The sequence below is a fragment of the Galeopterus variegatus genome, unplaced genomic scaffold, assembly GCF_000696425.1.
Source record: "Galeopterus variegatus unplaced genomic scaffold, G_variegatus-3.0.2 Scaffold2, whole genome shotgun sequence".
Lineage (NCBI taxonomy): Eukaryota > Metazoa > Chordata > Mammalia > Dermoptera > Cynocephalidae > Galeopterus > Galeopterus variegatus.
Window position 1 is genome coordinate 1,308,985 of NW_007726113.1, and position 22,946 is coordinate 1,331,930.

General features: G+C 37.8%; 1 protein-coding gene across 7 annotated transcripts in view; it reads right to left on the bottom strand.

The window, feature by feature from the left end:
* Positions 1-411: 411 nt before the first annotated feature.
* The window catches only part of ANK2 (ankyrin 2, neuronal), a 275,712-nt gene continuing 253,177 nt past the window's right edge, over positions 412-22,946 (bottom strand). For 5 of the 7 annotated variants that reach the window (XM_008566520.1, XM_008566450.1, XM_008566374.1 and 2 more), the window contains 9 exons: positions 19,341-19,415; positions 17,294-17,425; positions 16,196-16,339; positions 13,607-13,892; positions 11,669-11,960; positions 8,622-8,705; positions 8,346-8,510; positions 7,143-7,325; positions 412-2,682 (listed from right to left, as the gene is read on the bottom strand). In XM_008566520.1, the coding sequence (XP_008564742.1) occupies positions 2,668-2,682; positions 7,143-7,325; positions 8,346-8,510; positions 8,622-8,705; positions 11,669-11,960; positions 13,607-13,892; positions 16,196-16,339; positions 17,294-17,425; positions 19,341-19,415 (1,376 nt within the window). In that variant the 3' untranslated portion in view covers positions 412-2,667. The remainder of the gene's footprint in view (positions 2,683-7,142; positions 7,326-8,345; positions 8,511-8,621; positions 8,706-11,668; positions 11,961-13,606; positions 13,893-16,195; positions 16,340-17,293; positions 17,426-19,340; positions 19,416-22,946) is intronic. The other 2 variants (XM_008566662.1, XM_008566593.1) reach the window with 1 other exon arrangement.

Genomic DNA, 22,946 nt, shown 5'->3' on the forward strand with positions numbered 1-22,946 from the left:
GTTCAGAGCTAGATGCTGTCCCCAAAGGCCAAAGGTGCCTTGTGAGAGCGATGGCCCAATGCAGAGAAGCAGACCCGCCCGGCCTCACTGTGCTGCTGAGTCCTGCTTCCCCTTTTCTCATCTCTCCCAAGTCCCCAAATTCCTCTTTTTCATTTACTAGGGATCCCCAAACTGAAAATAAATCCTTGTTTTCCCCTTTTGCATAACAATAACAATAAAAATTCCTTGAGGGCTGAGACAAAATTTTTCTGTTTATCCCAGGACACACAGCATATTTAGTTACTAAATAAAAACAATAAGAAAAAAAAGTAGTTTGTGTCTTTGTGCTGGCTTCAAATCTGTCCCATCCCCTTACTAATCTTCTTCTCTTGAAATCACAGATTTGTGATAAAGAAGAACAAATCACCGTTGCCACATTTAACACTTGTACATTTTATTTAATTAAATCAGCCATTGTACACATTGCAGCTATGTATTGTTAGTGTTGTATTTTTTTCCATTAACTAATACATGCCCTCATAGATATATTCAATTAGTGTTATCACCATGGGAACAAGATGCTGATTCATCAACTGAAAATTCACTTCTTCTCACAGTATTCAAGTTTTTTGATAACACAGCAAAAATCAAAATCAAAAAAAGGTGAATAACCATTATGCTGTTACACAGACATCATCTGCACTGCAATATAACACAACAGAAATGCTTCTCTTGAGCTCCAGTGAAGGTTTTGACAAGAAGGCCATAGTGTGTTTCAAAAAGTTTCACCATGGGCCTCTCTCATTTTGGCTGCCAAAGAATGTTTTATTTCCTATCCAACTGCCAAAAAGTGCTAGCATTTGAGGTTTAGGAGATTTGGCTTGTGGGAAGCCTCCCTCCCAGGAAATTTTCTCTCTTGGCAACATTGCTCTAAATAATGAAGTGCCATTGTTGGTTGCATTTGTTTTTGACATTCGGAGCAATGAGTCATTTTTGCACAACAGGAAAAGACCAGATAATTGGAAAACGTTCAATCCCTGGAGGATAGACTCTGTATCTTTTTAAAATTTCATTTTCATTGAATATACTTTTCTTTAACAAATAACTGATCCAAAATGTATACTGTTTATATGAATATATTTGTGAATATATATATGTTAAAATGCTACACAGCTTCAACCACTAGAGGGATAAGGAATAGGACATGGGAATCACTCAGAATGTTATAATCCCTTCTTTGAAACAAATACGAAAGTGCACAAAGCACTTAAGAGTTTCCAAGGGATTTGGGATTTCAGATAAATAAACCAAAACTTTTAACCAAAACCAAATTTTCAGGGATTTCTCAATCTTGTCTGCAAGCTGAAAAACAGACCTAGCTGGAAAGTGAAAAGTGCTCACTCAGGGTAAAAAAAAAAACAAAAAAAAAAAACATTAATGTGACTAGAAGAGGGGTTTTTGACTGTGACTTTGATTTTTAAATGCCACATGCAGGTATTAGAGAAGATAGAAACCTAGAAAAGAAAAAAAAGAAAAAAGAAACCACTCCAACATAGTGAAGGAGTTTATGTAATAGGGAGATCTTGTTTCCAATGAATTATCTACAGTGCAGTGGCCAGAAGAAAGAACCACCAGTAAGACAGTGTGGTTTGCTAAAGCAGCAATGAAAACTGGAAAACTACAGTAGTTATAGCTTTTAAAATACCCTGCCAACGTGTCCGAAATCTAGAAGACCTGAAGATGCTAGAATGCCACAGGATGTAGCTGCTAGCAATGGAATAGCTCAGTCTCATTCCGCTTGCCTTCTGCTCCTTTCTTCCCCGCCCTCAGAGTGGCTGTTGGAGTCATAGATCATAGCTGGCCAGCACCAGCAATCACTTCTTATTTAGGGCAGTTCTTCAAGGTTATTAACCCATCTTTAACTAGGAGCAGTGGCTACTCTGGAAGTTCTAAGGACATGGTAGGTGTGAAGTGCTTCTTTTGCAGAACTGTATTATCATTTGATTGTGTTAGCAATATCTTAATTAACCATCGTTCGGCAATTTCTAGAGGATTTTTATTCCGTGATGCCCAGTGTAGTTATAATAGGCAGTGGTTTTAATTTTAATATGTTGTTCATCTGAGCATTTCAGCTATATACATTGTACAAGGATATCCCTTTGAAGGATTTCTATACATTGTCATTTGAAGAGGTCTGCAGGTGAAGTTCTTCTGATCAATGGATTTTCATGGAGCTTTTGCAGAAGCAAGGATCAATGGAAGTGGCCAGTTCCCAGGTTAGCACAGACACAACAAAGTAGTGGATACAGCACCCAGAATGAAGGATGCTATCTTTGGTCACAAATTAGCTTATAGTTAAAGAGGATGGGGGAAAACTAAAATGAATGGAGTATATTTGCTAACAGTGGAAATGTCAGGGTATCCCATAAATTAGGTCAGTTTTAGGTCACGCCTCTACCAAAATGGGAAATTGCATATTGAGTGAATGTGTGGTTTCTGTGTGAGAATTAGGCAGCCCCTCATTTGGCCTCTTGCTTCAAGTCCTCCTGGCAGAAATGCCGAAGGAGCTGCTGGAGGTCGCGCTGGAGGTCATCCTGGTCTAGTGCTTCTGGTACATCCTCCAGGTGCTCCAAGACAATGCGTTTTCCAGGCTGGTCCTTCACCACAGCCCTCTTCTGTGTACTGGCTTTACTCATTGTTGTCCTGGAGGAAAGCAGACGAGAAAGAATGATGCTCTGTCCTCACTGCAAAAAGCAGCGCTCGGTACGAGGGTCACCATTGCATTTATGTACTTAATGGTCTTACCTCTAGATGTGTCTATACCAAGCTACTCGTATAACAACTATAGACATCTTTTCATGTCTGTTTTTAATATGGCACACCTATCTGAAATGATTCATGAGATTTTAAAAAGTGTGTTTTCAAACAAGGAGTCTTTTTAAAATTTTTAAGAAATAGTTCAAATAAATGGAACCATGCTTAATATGATTCTCTCAAAAAGTAACCATATAGCATTCATGTTTTGATTAAGTTGAACTGATTTAAAAGAGCTCGGATCATCCCGAAATAGTGGTTCCAACCGTACCTTTTGACAAGGTTAAGAAAAGTGAGTTTTATTTTAATTCATTAAAAGCCCTTAGTTGACAGCTTGATTTTTAGACTCACATCCTGACCCAAACTTAGGTTCTAAGAGAACTTTCCCATAAGATCTTTAAAAACTGAAATATTTTATCAATACACAGGAAGGTGACTGCCAGCAAGAGATTCAGGTCTGCCCAGGCCCCGGAGGCTTCACCTGGAGATGGGGGCGGGGGAGAAGGAAGAAACTGTGGAGAGACCGGGGCTTCCTCTGCAGCCTCAGAGCCATGTGCGTCACTCACCTGTGTATCTACTGCCCCGAGCAGCCGCTGCTCACCTGCCTCCCCCATCAGACTGGTGGCTACAACTCACCACTGTATTTCCTACTATTATTTTCCTGCGTCCCTACTTGAAAATGATTATATTGTAATTTGTTCACTCTCACTTCTTCTCACTGTCTACTCATGAATATATTACTTTATTCCACAAATATTTGATAAATGTGTTGTGTGCCAGGCACTATTATTATAACAAATAAGGAAACTGAATCATAGAGAATTTAAGCAATACCCCAAACAAAACATAACAGAATTAGCATGTGGTGAGGCCAAGAGTCAAAGCTCCCAGAGCCCGAGTCCATAACCACCACGCTGTGAGTCTTCACTGAAAACCCCCTAGGAGACGACCAGTTTTTTGTAGCTTTACCCAGTATTTTCCTTACAGATTCCTAGTGTTCAGAAGCTGGAAGTTCTGCCCACCTTCCAAAATCTCTATATGTTTGATAAGATCATCTTGATTTTTTAAAAATGACTTACTGTAGCCAAGAACTTTCAGCTTTCTTTTGGACATCCTCATTTCCTTCTCTCTTCTCTTGTTCCCTTATTCTCCCTTTTCCTTTGATACTACATGAATTATTTTGTATCTAAAAGCAAACTTAAATTTGTTCCTCTTAATGAAAAGGTCAGATTTGATTCCAATAATTGAAATCGGATTATGTTTTTCTAATTATTCACCATCCATTTCTTTTTTCCTCCCAAAAGACAAATGTCTGACTACTTCTGCCAAGATCTTCAGAAGCCTTTATAGCACTGGCATAAGGGGATAAACCTCTGTCATAGGACAGTTCCTGGTGTTCTGTGCAGGCATATGTAGATGAGTGTTTGTGAACATGCACAGGTATATGATACAATGTCTTCAGCAATGTATAAGACAAAGTGTTAAACGTCACGAGTAGACTTCCATAACTAACTAGCTATGAGAACTTGATCAAGTTGTTTATATCCCTACCTTCAAATTCACCAGCTGTCATTGAGAACTTCGAATTAATTGGTCTCTAAATCTATTCCAAATTAAAGATCCCAAGATGCTAGGGTTTGCATGATTTATGTGGTTTCATCTCAATAATTGGATAAAAGACTTAAAAGTTCAGAGTATAAAAAGCATTTTATCCTTAATTCATATCATACTTTTAAAGTTCAAAGAGAGTAATTACACTCTTTTAAATTCCTAGCTGCTGCTGTTTTTCAGATTTGATTGGAGGGTGGAATTGTGAGAGAACCTTTAATTTTGCTGTTCTAATTATTATGTTCTGGAGCCTTAAAATAGCTTTGCAGAGTAATATAAATGACAATCTTTCTCTCCTTTTCAATGAAGTGAAAAGCACAATAGTAAATTGGATTTCCATTGTGTCTTTTCACTGAGAAGCTGAGCACATTTTATTAATCCAGATTCTTACAGTGCTGCTAGCAGTGAGAACAAGGGAGCAACACCCCGGTTTCCACATCCAATCCACGGTGGAGGCAGGGGTGGACTGAGCGCCTCATGGCCAGCCCCCTTTTCATGCATAAAAATGTGCGCTTACTGCTTTCATGACACATATTTCTTAAAGCCCCTGGTTTCCACATTGCTAGGTCTACTTAGGTTCATGGGTATCAAACTCATGCTTATGTTATTTGCCACTCACATGCAGAATCATGAAACAGCTTATCAAAAAAAAAAAAAAAAGCATGTACCATTCAAAGTAATGATTTATAAATATTGAGCTGAATGTAGCTGGTCACAAAATTAATTTGTAGCGCTGGTGGTATAGTGGTGAGCACGGCTGCCTTGCAAAATTAATTTGTGAGCTACTGATTAGATCCCTCTTCCTGTGCTCTCCAAATCCACCAACACAATGGATTATCCTAGCCGATCGGCTTCAACTGAATTGATGGCTTTCCAGAACCCAGGGAGTCAGACTGTGTAAGCACGAGTCTCACCATCACTACATCTTAGCATTACTTTTGAAAAGTCAAGGGGACACTCCAGATATGACACACTGCAGATCCACCACTTGACCAAGGCCTCATAACACAGGAACAGTCAGCAGTACCTGAGGGCTTTTAGGGTAAGTGTAGGGGCTCGGCCCTTTTCTTAAAATTGGAAAAATGTTTATGGTGTTAGTTGACAAAGCATCACCCCATGCTAACCCAAACCTTTTAATTATTGATCCATCCTCTTTCAAGATTTCATTCTCTACTAAACTGGGGGAGTGGACTTTCATGTGGTTACCTGTGTAACTCAAAGCCTGAAGTAAGAAAAGAAGAAAACAAGACAAAATTCATCATAAACCATAGACTTTAAAACAGCCTATTGCTTTGCTTAATTTATGGTCTGTATGAAAAGATATACCTGAAAGGACAAATAAAAATAACTCCTAGTAGTGAATCTAAGTTTTGATTTGTATTTACAAAAGTCTCTTAGATTTTTCCTATTTGTGAGCGAGATTTTTATATTACTTTACAAAAGCTGCAAACTAACATCCAGGCTGATTGACTTTTAATTTCCTTCTTAATTTAATCTCCCTGCTCCTTTCTACAGTGGAGACTCTAATTATAAATATAATGACCAAAGGCAAAAATCAAACAAACAAACAAGGCCCAAAATGTATAATTCAGATGATTTACCTTTTGATAGTCTAAGGTTGCCAGTGGTCAAAATGTGAAAACTAAAAGTATTTAAATAAGAATGCTTTTAATATTCAAATTCATTCATACATAATCTCAATATACAAGGATACTTTAAAATGTTTGTGGAAAAATCAAATTAAAAAATAATATGAATCTTTCCATGAAGTTTCTGAAGTACCCTCATATATTGTAGATATAATACAGGACACACTTCGAAACATTTCAATATCAAAAATATTCTGTAGATTTTTCCACATGTCCATGATCCCTCAGTCAAAACCTTGGGGTCAGATGTGTTTTAAAATTCAGATTTTTTTTTCCTTTTGGATCTTAGAAAGGTAGTATGTCATATAAACTGTATATTACTAGCATTTATATACTGATATTATAAGGTAATATAATGTATATCCTCCACAGAGGAGGTGGAGACAGCATCCTGTAATCAAATCCATTTTATATCAACATTAAATCATATGAATATTCACTGTAAGTAGGATAAGAGAAACTTCATGTTATAATAGCTCCATGACAGTTTGTGTCAAGTTTTACTGCCAAATTAGCTTGCTACTAACTTATAAAATTTGTTTTATAAGTTTTCAGAATTTTTTGATTTTAGTAAAGGTTTATGGATCTTTCACTGTTGCCCCATTTTCTGATTGTTAGAAACCAGAACTTAAATAATTATAAATGCTTTGTAAACATATGGATATGGGATATATCTGAACTCTTTAATGCCTGTCATTGGCGGGCGGTACTTGAGAATATTAGCTAACAAAGATAATTTGCAACATCTTTACTTCTTTCCCTTATTAATTGAGAGGGTAAGGCATTTCTGCAACTTTTAAACAAATGTATAATCATGGCCCAACTCCAGGGATTCTGAGTCTGATTCAGCAGAAACGAATCCTGGTCATCGGGATTTTTAAAAGCTCCTAAGGTGATACCAATGAACATTACAGTTTGAAGAACCATTACTCCACTGTACAAGTCACAAGTACAAGAATTCTATGCTCTTGAATTATTCTGCACCCTTCCACGAGTTCATGCATGAAATGAGACAACAACAAACAATTTTCTTTTCAAACATGAAGCAAACATAAAATAAACACAAAAAAGGACAAAATGATGCTTCTATACCTCTTCAAAGTCATCTTTGGCTGAAGGAAGGTCAGTGGCTAAGCTAGAATCCCCCAGATGTTTCTCCATCCTCTCTCCACGTACCATAGTTGTTTTAACAACTTTGCTGACTCTACGGCCTTCCACTGGTTCAGCCTGAAATTGTGAGGTACTGGACAAAATGCTGGGCTCAGACAACGTTACCTAATGAATGAAGGACACATAATATACAATTTCTGACTGCTAAAATGTAACAATGATGAATTTCTCTATGTAAGAAAACCAAAAATGAAACTACAATGTTATGATGTACTGGCCTTCCAGAAAACAGTATTTGAAAGCAGAGTTAGAAAAAAAAAAATTATAATCAATTGGTAATATCTATATAATGACTATATCTCCACTGCACCAATTTGACCTCAATTAGTCACTTGAACAAAAATTCGACACTTTTGTGAATAATGAAACCGACTCATTGCTCAGTGCAACGTAGACATATCAACCTGTGGGTAAACTCTCTATTCCCACGGTTGAGTGATTCTTTTGGCATTATAAAGATAAAATTAACCTCCAAAGGAGGAACTCTAAAAGTATGAGAAATTGCAAAGTAGATTTCTAGAGAACTTCGTGTCTACCACATAAGATTTTGAGGATGTGAATAAATGCAAAATGGTGAGAATTTCACAAATTATATGTCAAGAAGAACAACTATGTCCCTAAATTAGGGAAATAAAACAGAAAGAAATAAAACCGTAAATCAAGAAGTTCCTAGATCCTGATTTTAGTGACTGAAATGCGGAAGTTTGAATATTGAATATCTATCTAAAGCGGCCTTTGGAAGGCTGGTGTGCCAACCAGGCGCAAGCACCAAAATACATCCGTACACAGTCTCTTCATAACAGACTGCTTGCCTAGCAAGTGGGATTTTATTCTTTCAGAATTTGATCTTTGGATTTCTGCTGTGGTGAACTATGAATTAAATAGAAAATAGAAATAGAAAAGACCAAACAAAGACAATGAGTAGAATGGCTACAAACATCCCTGATGGTTGTTTAAAATTACACAGAATCATGAAGAAAAAAAAAAAGAATGTGCAACTAAAAGCAAGCTGCCATTTACAAGGGAGAAGGGAGGCCAGTGTCAATAAACAATCTCGTCCATCTTGCTTGAGATCTATTTTGCTTTTACCCATGAAATGCATTTTGGAGAATGAGGTGGTCTCACCTCTGACTGTTCAATGTCACTCTTCAATATGACGCGCTTTATAACTTTGGAATAGCCATCCCCTTCCTCGATGTTGACAGGTTCCTGTGGCGTTCCCTGCATTGTAATCTCTTCTTTCTCTGTGCCTTCAGAGGATACATACCGCCTAATGATTTTCCTAGTAACCTGGAAGATATTTCATTTACGTATCTTATTTTTGAGTTACGGTACCATGGTCTTGATGAATTTTGAACAGGATGTTTGAAATCAACCATGTTGAGATACACGAGGTAATACCTTCTTCACCACGGTGTGTCCATGCTCATCAACGTATTCTTCTTCTGTGACTGTTTCAGGGGGTATGTCAGGCATATCATCTCCCTAAACAGTTGGGGAAAAAAAAGTCACTTCAGTGTTAAGCACCGATTCTAACATTCCCAAGTGCTCATACTGTGAGGAATGTCAGAAAATCAAGGGTGATGTTGAGAAGCATGGCTGAGATGCAAAATCCTGTCAAGTAGTTTGTTTAAAAGAAAAAAAGCTAGTGGGTAATAACATGCTTAGGAGAATCTGACCAAAGTTAGATGAAACTTAAAACAAACAAACAAAAACAGATAAGCGAGAGGTGAGGCGGGTGCAATTGAAGAAGCCAGATCCTGTTCCTGCTTGTGCTCTCTCTCAGAGGTAGGCTGCACATGTCATCACCACCGCCATTTCTTTACAATCAAAACTTAGGAGAGTTAAGGGGTCTGCTTTTGAACGGCCATGCACTACTAAGGAGCATGCCAAGCCTTCATTGCTCCAGGTCAGTCACTCTCTAAGGGTATGAGGACAGAACTGTCCCTGACGTGCAGTAATTTAACAGCTGGTACCTGAATAATCACTCGCCGGCGGACAACCCTGGTAGTTACCATCGCCTCCTCATCTGAGCTGACCTCCAGCTCACCTAATTCCTCTGTTAGCTCCTGGTGGAAGCATGGAAGCATTATTTTGTTTAACATGCTAAGGAATGACTTCACTACTAGTTTCTGGCTTAGCTTACACTGTATTCTGAAGGTTTTATTCATGGAGGCTTTGGAGAAAAAGTAGGGGTGAAAACAAGTGTATGCTGGTCTCAAACTTCAACAAGAATATAGTTTTTTTGTTCAATAAATGAAAAAAAAAAAACCCTAGAATTCTGAGAACTGTCAGAGAACCTATCTGTCAAAATCTGTCCAACAAAATAAGCAGCTTGCCCATATGACTTCATGTACTTAAATTCCCAATAAATAAATGAAGGTAAACATAGAAACCAAGCAGCACAATAAACACGTGTAAGCCACTGGCACTCTGCTTAGGCTTGGAATTACTAACCCAAAGGTACAGGAGTATCTCCTGTTTCTAGCAGAACTTTCTGTAGGAAGTCAAAATTTCCTCTAGCTACGATCTAGCCAATAGTGCATCTCCCTTGAATCAAAAAAGGTGAGCTAAGAATAATATTAGACTCATTTTGCAAAGAAGTTGAGATGCAGAGGCCAATCAGATGTTATGGGTTTGGCCCAAAGCCAGAGATGGGGTTAAGAACATAATTTTAGATTATAGTCATTTAGATCGAATCACTCTTTCCTAATGGAATGTTATTTTTAAAAAAGAAAACTCAATTTGCTTAACATATATTAAAATACCTAAATTATATTTCTACATTCTTCTCTGCTAAAGGAAAACATGTAAATTCTAAACCAAATTATTAAGTATCTACTGTCCAGAAATATGGTCAGCAAGAAAATGTAATTGAAATTGGATACTCAAGTTAGGGTCACGAGAAGTGAAGGGTTGACATAGGAAGCGTCAGAGAGAGAATCGGATATTCATCAAGAATGAGAGGAACAGACCTGTATAAAGTATGTGGAATGCAGAATGACTTATGAAAATTTATTTATGTGTATAGAACAGATGAAATAAATGAATTATCCAGATAATTATTTCAAGTCTATACTTCACTTAGCCTATGGATCCATAGGCTAAATTTGGTAATTTTTAAGCCCAGATAGCACGTATGAAACATTTTTACTAGTATTCATTTAAGCCAAAAACTTGAGAGATGAATAATTCTGTGCAAAGGCAAACTTGAAATAAAAGCCCATTCATGCAATGAATTAATTATGTGAGATAACTACCAAAATCAGGACACAGTTCTCATATGAATGGATCTTTCCTAATTTTAGTTCAGTCCTGCTAGCAGATGTCACCCTCATAGTGAATAAAAACATATGTAGGCCTTAAGCCCAAAGATACATTGTATCACTTTTTTCTCCCCCAAAGAATTCAATTCTTTCATGTAACTCATCTTTTACTACTAAGCCTTATGTTAATGCTTTAAAAACACTTTGAAATAGAAAATGTTTTTGAATTCTATTACATTTTAAAAGGAAAAATAATATCTAATTTAATTTATATTGCATCGAGTTTAAATTAAACAGATTCTCACACTTTTTAGTGTAAAAGAATCATCTAGGGAGTTATTTAAAATGCAGATTCTTGCTTCCATTCCTCTCCTAGGGATGCTTTCTTTTAAGGAGTTCTGATGAGGGATGAAGCTCCCCAATTAATTCTGTGCTATATATAAACCACATTTTGAGAATAAATGGTTTAAATAAATTTCATAAGATGGTCCCCAGCCCTCTTCACAACTTTAAGACTCACTTAATGATACAGAAGATACTGTGATGCAATCTCATGCCAACGTCAGGCATTTGGACATTTAGAAACAGCAATAGGTTTAGGCACATGGTTCTTTTTCTGAGTCATTCCTAAAATAAATCCGAAGAAATATAATTTGGAAATTATCCCTCCTCTAATGAGAAAAATTTGTTTGGGGAGCTAAATCCCACTCAATATCCATAGTTTGTGTGTGCGTCACGTGACAGCTTGGAGCTCTAGCAAGACTGCAGGCTCCAGCACATCCAGCTGTCTCCAGCTCCAGGCAGACTTGCTTAGACTCTGTTAATCCCTATTGCTAGTCTTTACATCTAAATTTACTAATTTTGAAAAGGTACATCAGATATACAGCTTCACTACAGCATTCATTTTTCATAGCAAGAGAGCTTCCAATGATAAAATTAGGCCTTAAGGTCAAATAGCTAGCATTGGAACCGCATACAAATTCTTTTGGATTCATCAGCCAGACTTTGAAAGGGCCAGGGGTTCCCCACGACCCAAGTTAATTAATTTGGCAAAACTTTTTGTTTTGGAGTGAAAACAACAACAACAACAACAACAACAACAACAGAGAAATGGAAACTGGAAGGTTTGTAGCTTTGTTAGTTACAGGTAGGCAAGGAAATGGAGAGAAAGGAAAGTTTTACCTTTTCAAATGCTGCATCTTCATCGCGTCTTTCAAAGGTCGGTGGTTGGTCATCAGCAGACTCCACTATCACGAGGCTGGTTTTCCGTGGAGAACTCTCCTGTCTGTGCTCTGGGGGCTCCTCAGGTTCTTGTACAATGGGAGAGCCTCTGCGCTCGCTCGATGGTGGGGTCTGGAGGTACAGCCGCTCCTCCTCAGGAGGGGTACTAATTTCCTCAGGTGTCTTGCTGGGAGAGTCAGGTACTACTGTAGCCTTCTGAGTCTCTGACACTTCTGTTCCTGGGGTTGTCACACTGGAATGAAAAAGCCAATTATAGCCCAGGAGCATCCACGTTTGTCCTCCTGCTCTAGCAATTGGAAAGGAAGATGGAGTTCAACTTCATAATCCATCATAATCAAAATAGGCTTTGTAAATTTGGCCAAGAAATGAAATTTGAAGAAAAAGATAAAATATAGTGTTATAGCTTATTGATCTAGCATTGACAGAGTGATAAAGTCTAAACTTGAAAATTATCTTAAAATGTATTAGTCTCCTAACCTGTTCCTAAGTGTGTAAATTATAATTTCATCTTTTCTTTGATAACTCAAGGTAATACAGAGGACCTGAGGAGTTTTACACAACAAAGATTTGTAGATAATAAGGCTTTCGGAGCAGGAACCAAAATTGGGCAGAATTAAATAAATACCCCTATTAATATAGTATCATAATTGTAAATATAGGGAGATTCTTATTTTATCTCTAAAAAACTGTATTACATAATAGAGGGATCTGTTGACACTGAAACTTTTTATATTGATACAGTTTGGAATTACATCAATGGAACCTTTCATAATCTTAATTTCTAAATAAGAAAATTCTTTGCTTTTTCTGCTCCTTTTTTTGTATTTAATGAAATTTTCTGTCACTCCATAGATAGTAAGTGCCCAAAGTGTCTCTCGGATATCCCCTCCTTTTCTTTCCCTCTTTTCCTTTGTCCTTCTTTCTTCTCCTTACCTCTTCTTATGGTCTCCTCTAAAACCTACAGGTTGGTGGGGGACAGGTGGCTCAGTGGAAGGAGAGATCATTTCATTACCCATTTCACCTTCTTCTCACACTCTAGTGACCCCAGAACAAAACTCACTTAATGATGAAGAAATGCTGTAATGCAATCTCATTGACATACTATTCTCAGATTTCAGGGTTAGGGACATGTTTCCTTTTCTCATGATCTGTTTTCTTTTTCTGGACAACCAGTGTCATTTAAATAACTCTCTTTCTCCTTTGCTTCCATAAAGCCCAGAACTTAAGTTCTGAGCTGATCTGTGCCCTGCAGCTTCCTTCAGTTGAAAGCTCTCTAGACTTTTCTTTATTCCCACCCCAAGCCCATCCCACCTCATATTTTAATGGTCTTTTATTCCATGTGCATAATTTGTGTTATATTTATATTTTCATAGTTAGCCACCTCATAGCCTTGTTGAAATCACTGCGGGCTGCCGTAGCTACACGGTCACTGTGCATGCTCCAAACCAACCAGGTTTGAAGCATTCCAGAGCAAAGGAGGTGCGCAATCCTACAACCAATAACTGTGCTGTCTACATGAAATTTTACAGTTTAAACAATGTTTTCACAGGCATATCTTTGACCTTTGACCTGTGAGATGAGTAAAATATATATAATTTTCATAATTTATAGATGTAGAAATGAAGATTCAAACAGTTAAGGACTTGTCTGATGTCACAGAACTGGAAGTTGGTTCAAGTAGGTCTGTGCCACACAATACTATCACAATTATGTCTCAAATGTTTCACTTTTTTTTTTTATGTGCCTAGGGCATTTGTTATTGGTGGGGTCATTCAAAAATTATTTTAAAATTATTTGTGCTTGTATATGCCCGGCACCTAACCATATGGGCCTGTTAACTTTTGAACTGTATTTGATAGGCTTTCTTTTAAAACTCACAAGTATTCCTGCTGATATTCAAGAGATGACTCTTCAGGCAGGTCTTGCATTTTCCCTGAGAAATCCTGTTGAACTTGCTCCTCATGAGTTTGGGGAAAAGGTGCTGTTACTGAGCCGTCCCCCTCAGTTTTGGGGATGGAATCCTGAAAAGTGGAATAACCGACAGAAATGTCTTCCTCGGAGACGATGGGAGGGTGATCACAGGGCTCGCTTTCTTTAGAAACAGCTTGCTCCTCTGTCTGCTTGTCCTGTGCAGTGCGTAGCTCCTCCTGAAGGACTGAGAACCCTACCGGGGAGAACAATTGAAAGTAAGCATTTAATTGCAGCTCACCTATCTTACATGGGCATTTATTAAGTAACTACTATGTCCCATTTCCTCAGATAGGCCCACAGGTTGCAAAGATGAACATGACACTGCATCTGCCTTCAAGCTGCTGGTCATCTAGGGGAACCTAGACAAGGAAGATTCAATTCAAATGCAGTGTGACTGGGCCACAGGTGCCAGTCAATGAATGTGGGGACACCTAACTCAGAATTTGGAAAGGAAATGCTGAGAGTCTAATATCTTAAGGAGACCTAATGATAGGTAGAACTTGACTGTGACAGTCAAGGCATAGAATTTAAGTGGTAAGAGGACTGAGAGTTAATAATAATGATAAATAGCTAATACATTTTGAATATTTATTCTGTGTCAGGCACTGTCCTAAGAGCTTTGCAAGTATTAACTTGTTTAATCCTCATCACAACACTCCGAGGTTTGTACTCTTTTTATGTAGTCTCTCTGCCAGGCTGAGGAATTTCATTATATCCAGAGCAACGAGGAGTCATTGGAGGATTTTTAGCAGAGGAGTAATCAACACTCATCTATTCATTCATTCAACACATACACATTCAACATCAGCTATGCAGTAGATGCCGGATATACAGCACTGAACAAGATAGAAAAAGCTTTTGTCTTCACTGAACTTGCATTTCTGCAGATACCTATTTATGATAAATATTAGGAGAAAAGTAAACTAGGGTAAAGGTGCTAAATAGGGCTAGTATTTTAGACAGACTTGTCAGGAAAGGCTCCCCTTAGGAAGTGATATGTGAGCAGTGACCTAAATAAAGTAAGAGGGAAAGGTATCTGATGATCTGAGGGAAGAACACTCCAGGGTGGAGGGAACAGAAGGTGCCAGAGCCCTGCAGGAGGATGCTGGGTGCTCAGGGAACAGCAAGGAGGCCAGGCATCTGGGACTAATGGAGTAGGGGGAGGAGATGGGGACAAGCTATGAGGTTCTGGCTGAACACTAATACACAACATCATTTAAATCTATGGGAAGTAAAAAGGCACAGAAAAAGAGACTGAGGAGGAATAGCCAGTAAAGTAGGAAAAAAAAGTGTTATAAAAAGTAAATGAAAAAAATGTTTTAAGAAGAAGGGATTAATTATTTGTGTCAAATGTTACCAAGGGTGAAGTAAGCTGAAGACTGAGAGCTGCCCACTGGATTTTGCAGTGAGAATGCAACTGTTAAATTCTACAAGACTGAATAAAGTGGATTACAGAGACAGTTCTAGAGAGAATGAGAAGAGAAGAAGTAGAGAGAGGAAGTACAGACTATTCTTGTGAAGAGGTTTCCTATAAAATGGGTAGAAGAAACAGAGCAGTAACACTCTGGTGGCATGTAGGGTGAAAGGAGTTATTCGCTTTTTTTTTTAAAGATGGGACCTATTAAGATGCTTGTTTTAATGTTGTTGGACATGGTCCAGTGGTAAGAAGCCAGAATTAATACTCGCAAGAGGTAAGTTCTTCATGGGGTAAAAGTAATGAAATCTAGTACAAAAGACATGATGCCTTTGCAAAACAAGAAATTTCATCCATTGTAGTAGGAGGAAAGGTAAAGTAGACTTTCTGGTAGAAGAATATGGACATTTGCTTCTGATTATTCCTATTTTTTCTAAGAAATATAAAACTTGGTCATCAGCTGAGAGTAAATAAGGAGAAGGGAAATTTTGGAGGTTTGAAGGAAGAAAAGAAGGTACACGGTAGAGATGAGAGAGAGAGAAAGATTGATCATGCGAATGAATGAGGATAGATCAGAGAAACTTTAATACTGAGAAGGTGGGAGGGCCAATGGTTGGAAGTCCCAGTGGATCTGAAGAATTGTTGATGCAGGAATAAAAGAAGAAGTAAATGCTGTAAGTTAGGACTTGGAAGTAGTGCAATCACATGGTTTTGGCAATGGCATAGTCTTGCTGTGAAATAGTCTTCGCTGTGAGCAAAGAAATGATAAAAATAGTAAAAAATACAAGTATCAAAAAAGCTATTACAAAACTGAGGACAGATAATTAGATGGATCACCCATGTCGATGGTGAAATTACAAAGACTGAGTAGATGTTGGGGGGGTGGCTATAAAATGTGCAGGGATGTCTCTGGGAAGCAAGGAAACAATGTATGATCACCAAAGGCCATGGTCTACCTTCTGGAAAGAGAGAGACAGTAGGTCCAGTGCCTGACTTAACCACATACACGCGTGCACACGTGCTCACGTGCACACGCGCGCGCGCGCACACACACACACACACACACACACACACTGTTTGACCTTCGCTATGATCCAGTGCAATGGTCTGTTCAATTTCTGCATAGCTATGACTGATGCGCTCCTGTAGAGGTTCTGTGCTGGTCTCCATCAGATGAACAATATCCATTCGGTTGATCTTGGTGAGACATTCAATGAGGCTGGTATCTGAGATATTAGAGAAAAAACAGTTACCATATCTGAGTGGCACTCTTTTTAAAATCTCTTTTTATTTAGTTGCCTTACTAAATTTTTGATATTTGTACAGGAAGCAACCAAAACCCAGTTAACGGTTTTTGTAAAAATAAAGAGATACACACAAAAAAGTTGGCACAGCATGGGCACAAGCCCTAAAAGGAGAGTTGCTACATAACATACAGGACACCCAGTCAAATTTGAATTTCAGATTAAAAAACAATACTTTTTTAGTAGAAATACATCCCAAATATTACATGGGATACACTTATACTAAAAAGCATTTGTTAACTGTCTGAAATTGAAATATAACTGAGTGTCCTTCTGTTTTTATTTTCTAAATCTGAGAATCCTGCTGAGAATGTAAAGAGAAGGAATGATAAATGTAGACTGGATACACATAAGAGAGTTCCCTAAGCTCTTCAGAAGACATTACAGGAAGTGGCAAATTTAGACCAGCTGAGGAATGAGAAGAACTTACGGTCTGTATCACTTACCATTTTTTTCAATGTGGTCAGAATATCATATATAAATTACTATGTAGAGTGTCTACTTGACATTTTTTCCCCACTTAAGTTATTTAGGAGTAAAGCAAGCAGGAACTGAAGATAATGCACAACCAATGAAATAAGCAACCCACTATCAATATTTAGAAATTTTTAGGACTTGAACAACACTCCTGTGAGCAGCCAGTGCTGGTATCATTTCCCACTAGTCAATGCTAGTCATGGGCGTACAGTGCAAGATCTTTTATGCAACTTGTATATTTTAAAAATGGCAATAGCTTATTCTTGTTTGCTTATAGTAGTTCTTCAGATTGATGGCATTTGTTATTTTATTATTTGACTGAATTTGCAAGAATAGGGTTGTTGAACAGGACATTTCCAGCGCTAGTCTAATACCTTTTACATATAGTTCCCTACCTACCTGTAGCATGTTTCCCATCCCTTTCTAGCCAGTACTTCAATAGTGCATGACTCTGGTCTTGAAGAGAGTTTGGGTTCTCAATTCGAATTTGATGAATTTGCTCCTCAGTAAAATCCAGTTCTCTTGCTAATTCTAGAAGAGAAAAACAGTACTTTGCAAACCCATTTACTTCAAGGTTTGAGTTTCTACACCATCCTTTGTGATTTTGTAAATTATGTATTCTTCGTATTGCTGTTTTGGGTTTTTAAAATTTTATTTCTACATATTAGAAGTGACTTATATGTGCTTTGTTCTTCTAATACTAATTGTAAGTCTTTTTCCCTCAAAATTAGGTATAGAATTGATCATTGTGATAGTGGAAATATTAAGTGTGAGGCAGTGGTGACAAAATATGTACAACTCAGGTCGATTTGATTACAAAATGAAGACATGTGAACAAAAGGTCTGGGAAGCACTAATTGACCTACAGAAGAAGCCACTAAATTTTCCTTTAAATTCTGCCATTAAACATTTAGTGTGGATGCTCGTACATTATGGAGTGTGTGTGGGTAAATGGGGTGACCTCTTTGAAGGGCAATTTGACAATATCTTTTGAAATTAAAAACATACATATCCTCAACCCAGCAATTCTACTTCTAAGAATATGCCCTATAGATATACTCACAAAAGTATACCAATGCATAAGGATGTGTATTGTCATTAACAAGAACGAACCTAAAATCCATCAACAAAGGTCAATGATAAAACTATGAAACCTGCATACAGTGAAATTAAATAGCCATTTAAAAGAATCAAATTGATATGTCTATGCTGATAGAATATTTACAAGAAATATTAAGTAAAATTTTGCTTACTTTAAATAATAGGCATAAATACATGAGAAAGTGTTAGTAATTACCTTTGAGGCACGGGGATAGAAGACCAGAAGTAGGTGTGAGAGACATATTTACTACATATTTACTTTTTATTTTATACCATTTTGTATGGTTGTAGAGTTTCAATTTTTATTAAATATACACATATTACATTTAATATGTATACAGAAATACATACATATTTAAGGAACACAATAAATAATTATGAATGTCACCTATCTAATGTTAACCAAAAATATTTTGATATCATTCCCTTCCCTAAATCCCTCAATTAAATAAGTCTGATAAGTATTTTATAATTACTTTACAATTATTAAAAGCGAGCAAATGGCTATTTCTCCTGCTTCCTGTCATTTATTCTAAATTTTCAATTATCTTTAAGAGTAGTATGGACTCCTATTCATCACCAAATCTTTATTACCTTTATACTCTTTTTGTCAATGAAGTAGTCACAAGTGATATAAAAGAAAACCAGACTAAAAACGAAAGAAAGAAAGAAAGAAAGAAAGAAAGAAAGAAAGAAAGAAAGAAAGAAAGAAAGAGATAGACAATCTTGCTTTAATATGTTGTTATAGGTAGATGAAAGGGTATAGTTTTTAAAACCTGCAAATCATGATTTGTAAAAAAAAAAATTTTAGACTTCATTGTGCCTTAATAAACCATGTAATATATAACTTCTATACTTAAGTACTCCCATTTCTCAAAAAACTAGTGAAACATCTCATTCATATGTGTTTTAATGTTCACCCAAAGCAAATTTTAGTATCGTTTACTACGAAGGTATCTGATATAAGATTTCTAAAAGAAGGGGCCCTGGTTACATCTAACAGTAGTTTTAAAACACAGTATCTCCCCCAAATTTAGATATCTACAACTGCCAAAGGGGGCTGGTGAAGGTTGGTGTATTCTCAAAATCTTCAGATCTGAAGTTCTATTACAATATTCTAAATTTCAGAGATGATAGAATGCCTGCTCTGGGCTACATTGTTAGCTAATGCAGGACCTGAATTTTCTAGTTGGTAGTTTATTACTCTTTTCACTTTGAAACATGATCTTCCTTAAGTAAAGAGGGAAAAAAAGACCTTTTCCATTGTTAATGACACTTGGCTGATGCAACTATGTCATTTAAACCAAGCAGGTTTTGTTGGAAAAATGGGTCACACTCATTTTACCTGTCCAGCTGAAGCCAAGGTGATCAGCAATATAAGCCAGCCTTTCCTCGATCCGTTCTTGCTCATCCTGTGCATCTACAGAAGGTCAAAAACAGAACGGCCAAAGATTGTCCATGACAGGAGAGGAACCACAGTAATGACTGATCCAAAGAAAGGAAGTCACTTATCCAAATATTTGATAGGAGCACAAATTAGCTATTACATTTTAAGTCATATTAAATTGTGTGTCTGTCTGATTTCTGGGGTGGAATGGGGATTAAATCTATGAATTATGAAAACCATCTGCTTCCATATCTCTTTAATCAAGACTAGTTATTGAACATAATTATATAAGTTGCTGATTTCTCATAATCTTAGGACTTTACTTGTAAATTATCTGAGAGAATATTGCCCACCAGAAGACAATCATTTTGCTCATGAAACACCAGAAAAATCATAAATGAGATGCAGAAGTGGAGTAATTGGTTAGAACATCCTTTATTGCCTTTGGAGATATAGATCACTTCCAGGTCACGTCTGAAAGAAATCACATCAGAGATTCACAAGGTTGATCAAACCATTCTGGGTTTATCTAGCATGGCCAGAAACAACATCTGCCTTGGTCCTGGTGACCTTGGAAGAAGAGAGGAAGAGAGCATGTGCACTTGTATGTGTGTGTTGTATTAGGATGCATATAGGTCTTTTGGGGAACGTTCTGCGTGCTTGGTACTAAGTAAGCTCATGTAATATTCACTCCCACCACCAACTATAACTTTCCCAGTTTTAAATCCCATTGATTGATGGGCAGCCTTTAAGACCATGGTATCATGAAATTTTGTATAACCCAAATTTAAGAATAATAGTCTTCATTGTAGAGATATTGGAAGACCAGAGGCTACTTCTCAAAGCCATCCATGGTTTCCTTTTTACAATTCAAAGAACCATCATCCCCTCACAGTTAACTTAAATCGTGCAAAGTTTGAGTTTTTGTTGTCTGCTGCATCTAATCAAAGTACATTCTCCACTCATCTACCACATAAATGAACAGCATATTTTTACCTTGTGTTTGTTTGCTTTAAGTGTTTACCAGTGGTATCTGAAATCCAACCTTTTTGAATCAAAATCAGATACACAACAATTGGATTTTCATGATATGCAAAATCTTCTTGAGCAAATGGCTTCCTAATGATTACAAAATTGTAAGTACAAATTATTTTAAAGTATGAAAGGTAAGAAGAAAAAGCAATGAGTCCTCAAACTGTGAAACAAAAACCAATATATTCATGTGCAAAAGCAAAAGTGCTTAATTTGAGGCTAAGCCTGGGACTTCAGAACAACAAAACTCAAAGCTTGCATGGCCTCACGTGCAGCAGCTAAAGAAAAGCAAGATCACCATTGCCTAGTTATTATGTTTATGTTTTCCATAAGCATTCTCATTACTCAATCTTGAGATTGTTTTCATAGACAAGAGTACACAGAGAAAGCACAAAACACAAAGGGCTTACACAAACACATTAACCACTACAGAAAGCTTAAAGAAAATGAGACACAAATCACCAAATAAAACAAACTTTCCAAAAAACTATATCAAGTTTATGACATGCGTAGCACAGGGAATCCCAGTGGCTGGCAAATACCTTCAGCATGGTCATGGTCATGGTCATGGCCATTTTCATCAGGGATGCGTTCAATCAGAGTCTCAATGGACTCATCCCAAATGGGCCTTGTGTCAAAGATGTCCTCAGGAACTGAGTGCTCGGTCTCAACAGGTGGTAGATTTTCAATTACTGAAACTTCCAGGGCACTACTACTTTCATCATCTGAAGCTAATTCCTGCTCCCTTTCTGACTGTGTAAGTCTATCCACTAACTTGGAAGCCTCATCACTAATCTCCTCAAAGAATTCTATGGAGTTTCTGTAAAGGTCAAAGAATTGCTCCTTATTTTCTTTTGTGGGGCTCATGCCCGCCCTGCAGGAAGATGTGGTGCTTTTGCTCTTAACTGGCAATCGGGATGCAAATATCTTTGGTCTTGTGGCCCCTTCTTCTGACTCTAACTCAAGCTCCTCTGCCCTTTCTCTGCTCTCAATTTCTCTCTCAGTGTAACTTCTAGTTTTCACTGGGCATTTGGTCTCTGGGTCCAAAGGACTAGCATCAGATTCAGATTTGCTTCTATTGTCTGCTTCTCTGCTTGTCACGTCCTGTCCCTGAGGAGCCACTGTCTTCTGCAGAGATGAGTCTAGATGTGAGAGCTGCTGCTCCAGTCTTTGGACGGGTGCTTTGATGGGGATTTTGGACTTTGGTTTTGCTTCATCTTCCTTACTTTCCTCCTCCAGACTGGATAGAAAATCTTCAGAAAATGAACTCTCATACTCCACAGACGGAGGTGCTGGGGATGAAGTGGGTATAGTCCTTACAGGAATTTTGGATTTGCTTTCAGTAGAAGGCACATTCTCCATGGGTGCAGTAGGGATTTCAATCACTGATTTCTGTTCCTCTGGGGAAGAATCAGGAGAATCATCATCCCGATCTGAATACACAGACCTGGTGACTGTGGAAAAATCTAACTGAACTTTTACAACTGTTTCGGGGGAGTCAGGGCAAGATATCTGCTGCACACTAGACTGAAGAGGTGTATCACCCATTTGCATGGTGGGGAGGTCCTCGGCCCCTGCAGAAATAGCCTCTTTCATTGATGTTTCAGTGGAGGCCGAAATCCCCATTTGGGAGTTAAGTTCAGCTGGAGCAGGTATTTCCTCTACTTCTTCACTCAGGTCATCTGGAAGTAAGTCTGCTTCATCATCCACTGTTTCTTTTGATTCTGAAAGTGCTAATGACTCAGCTGATGTCTCTTGCTGTGTGGGCTCAGCTCCAGTAGCCTCTTGTTTCCTGTCTTCAGAGAGAGTCTCTTCCCTGGATTCTTGACCAATTTGGAAAAAGTGAAAATTTTCATCTGCATAGGACCTTTTGGTCATATCAATGGCACCACTTCGGGTCATCTCAAACAATTTTCCTTCCTGAAAGAGAAATGGATTTTGCTCACTTGTTGGGGTCCCCTCTTCAGTTGGGGTCCTAGCAGGAGTGGTGTCAGGGGTGGTACCCTGTGATTGTCTGTCTACCATCAAACCAAATATCTTTTGTTCTTCCTCTTTTACTCGGGCCTCAAAGGCTTCATCATCTTCACGGATTTCACTCCAGGAATCACAATCCACATCAGTTTTTGTGATGATGACTTTGCTTATTTGTTCACCAATGACTGCTGGTGTATTTGGTACAGTAGTCACTAAAGATGAGGAGGCTCTATCTGTTTGCATTTCCCATGCGGTATTTTCTTGTTTGGATTCTATCTCCATGTTCCGGCCCTCAAAATTAGATTCTTTGCTTGAAACAGTTCTACTAGAGGAGACTTCCACTACCACGTCTTCAACAGAAGAAGCAATGGTAGCAGAATATGTTTCAGAAGAGTGAAAACTTGGGGTGTGAGTTGCATCTGTTTGGGTTCTGCTTTCCTCGCTAGAGAAAAAAGACTGGGAAGGGACATTTTCATAAGGGCTTATGATTTGAGGGTTATAGGTTTCATCGGTCTCAGCTAGGTCAGACACGGGCACATCCATGGAAAGTCTATCTGT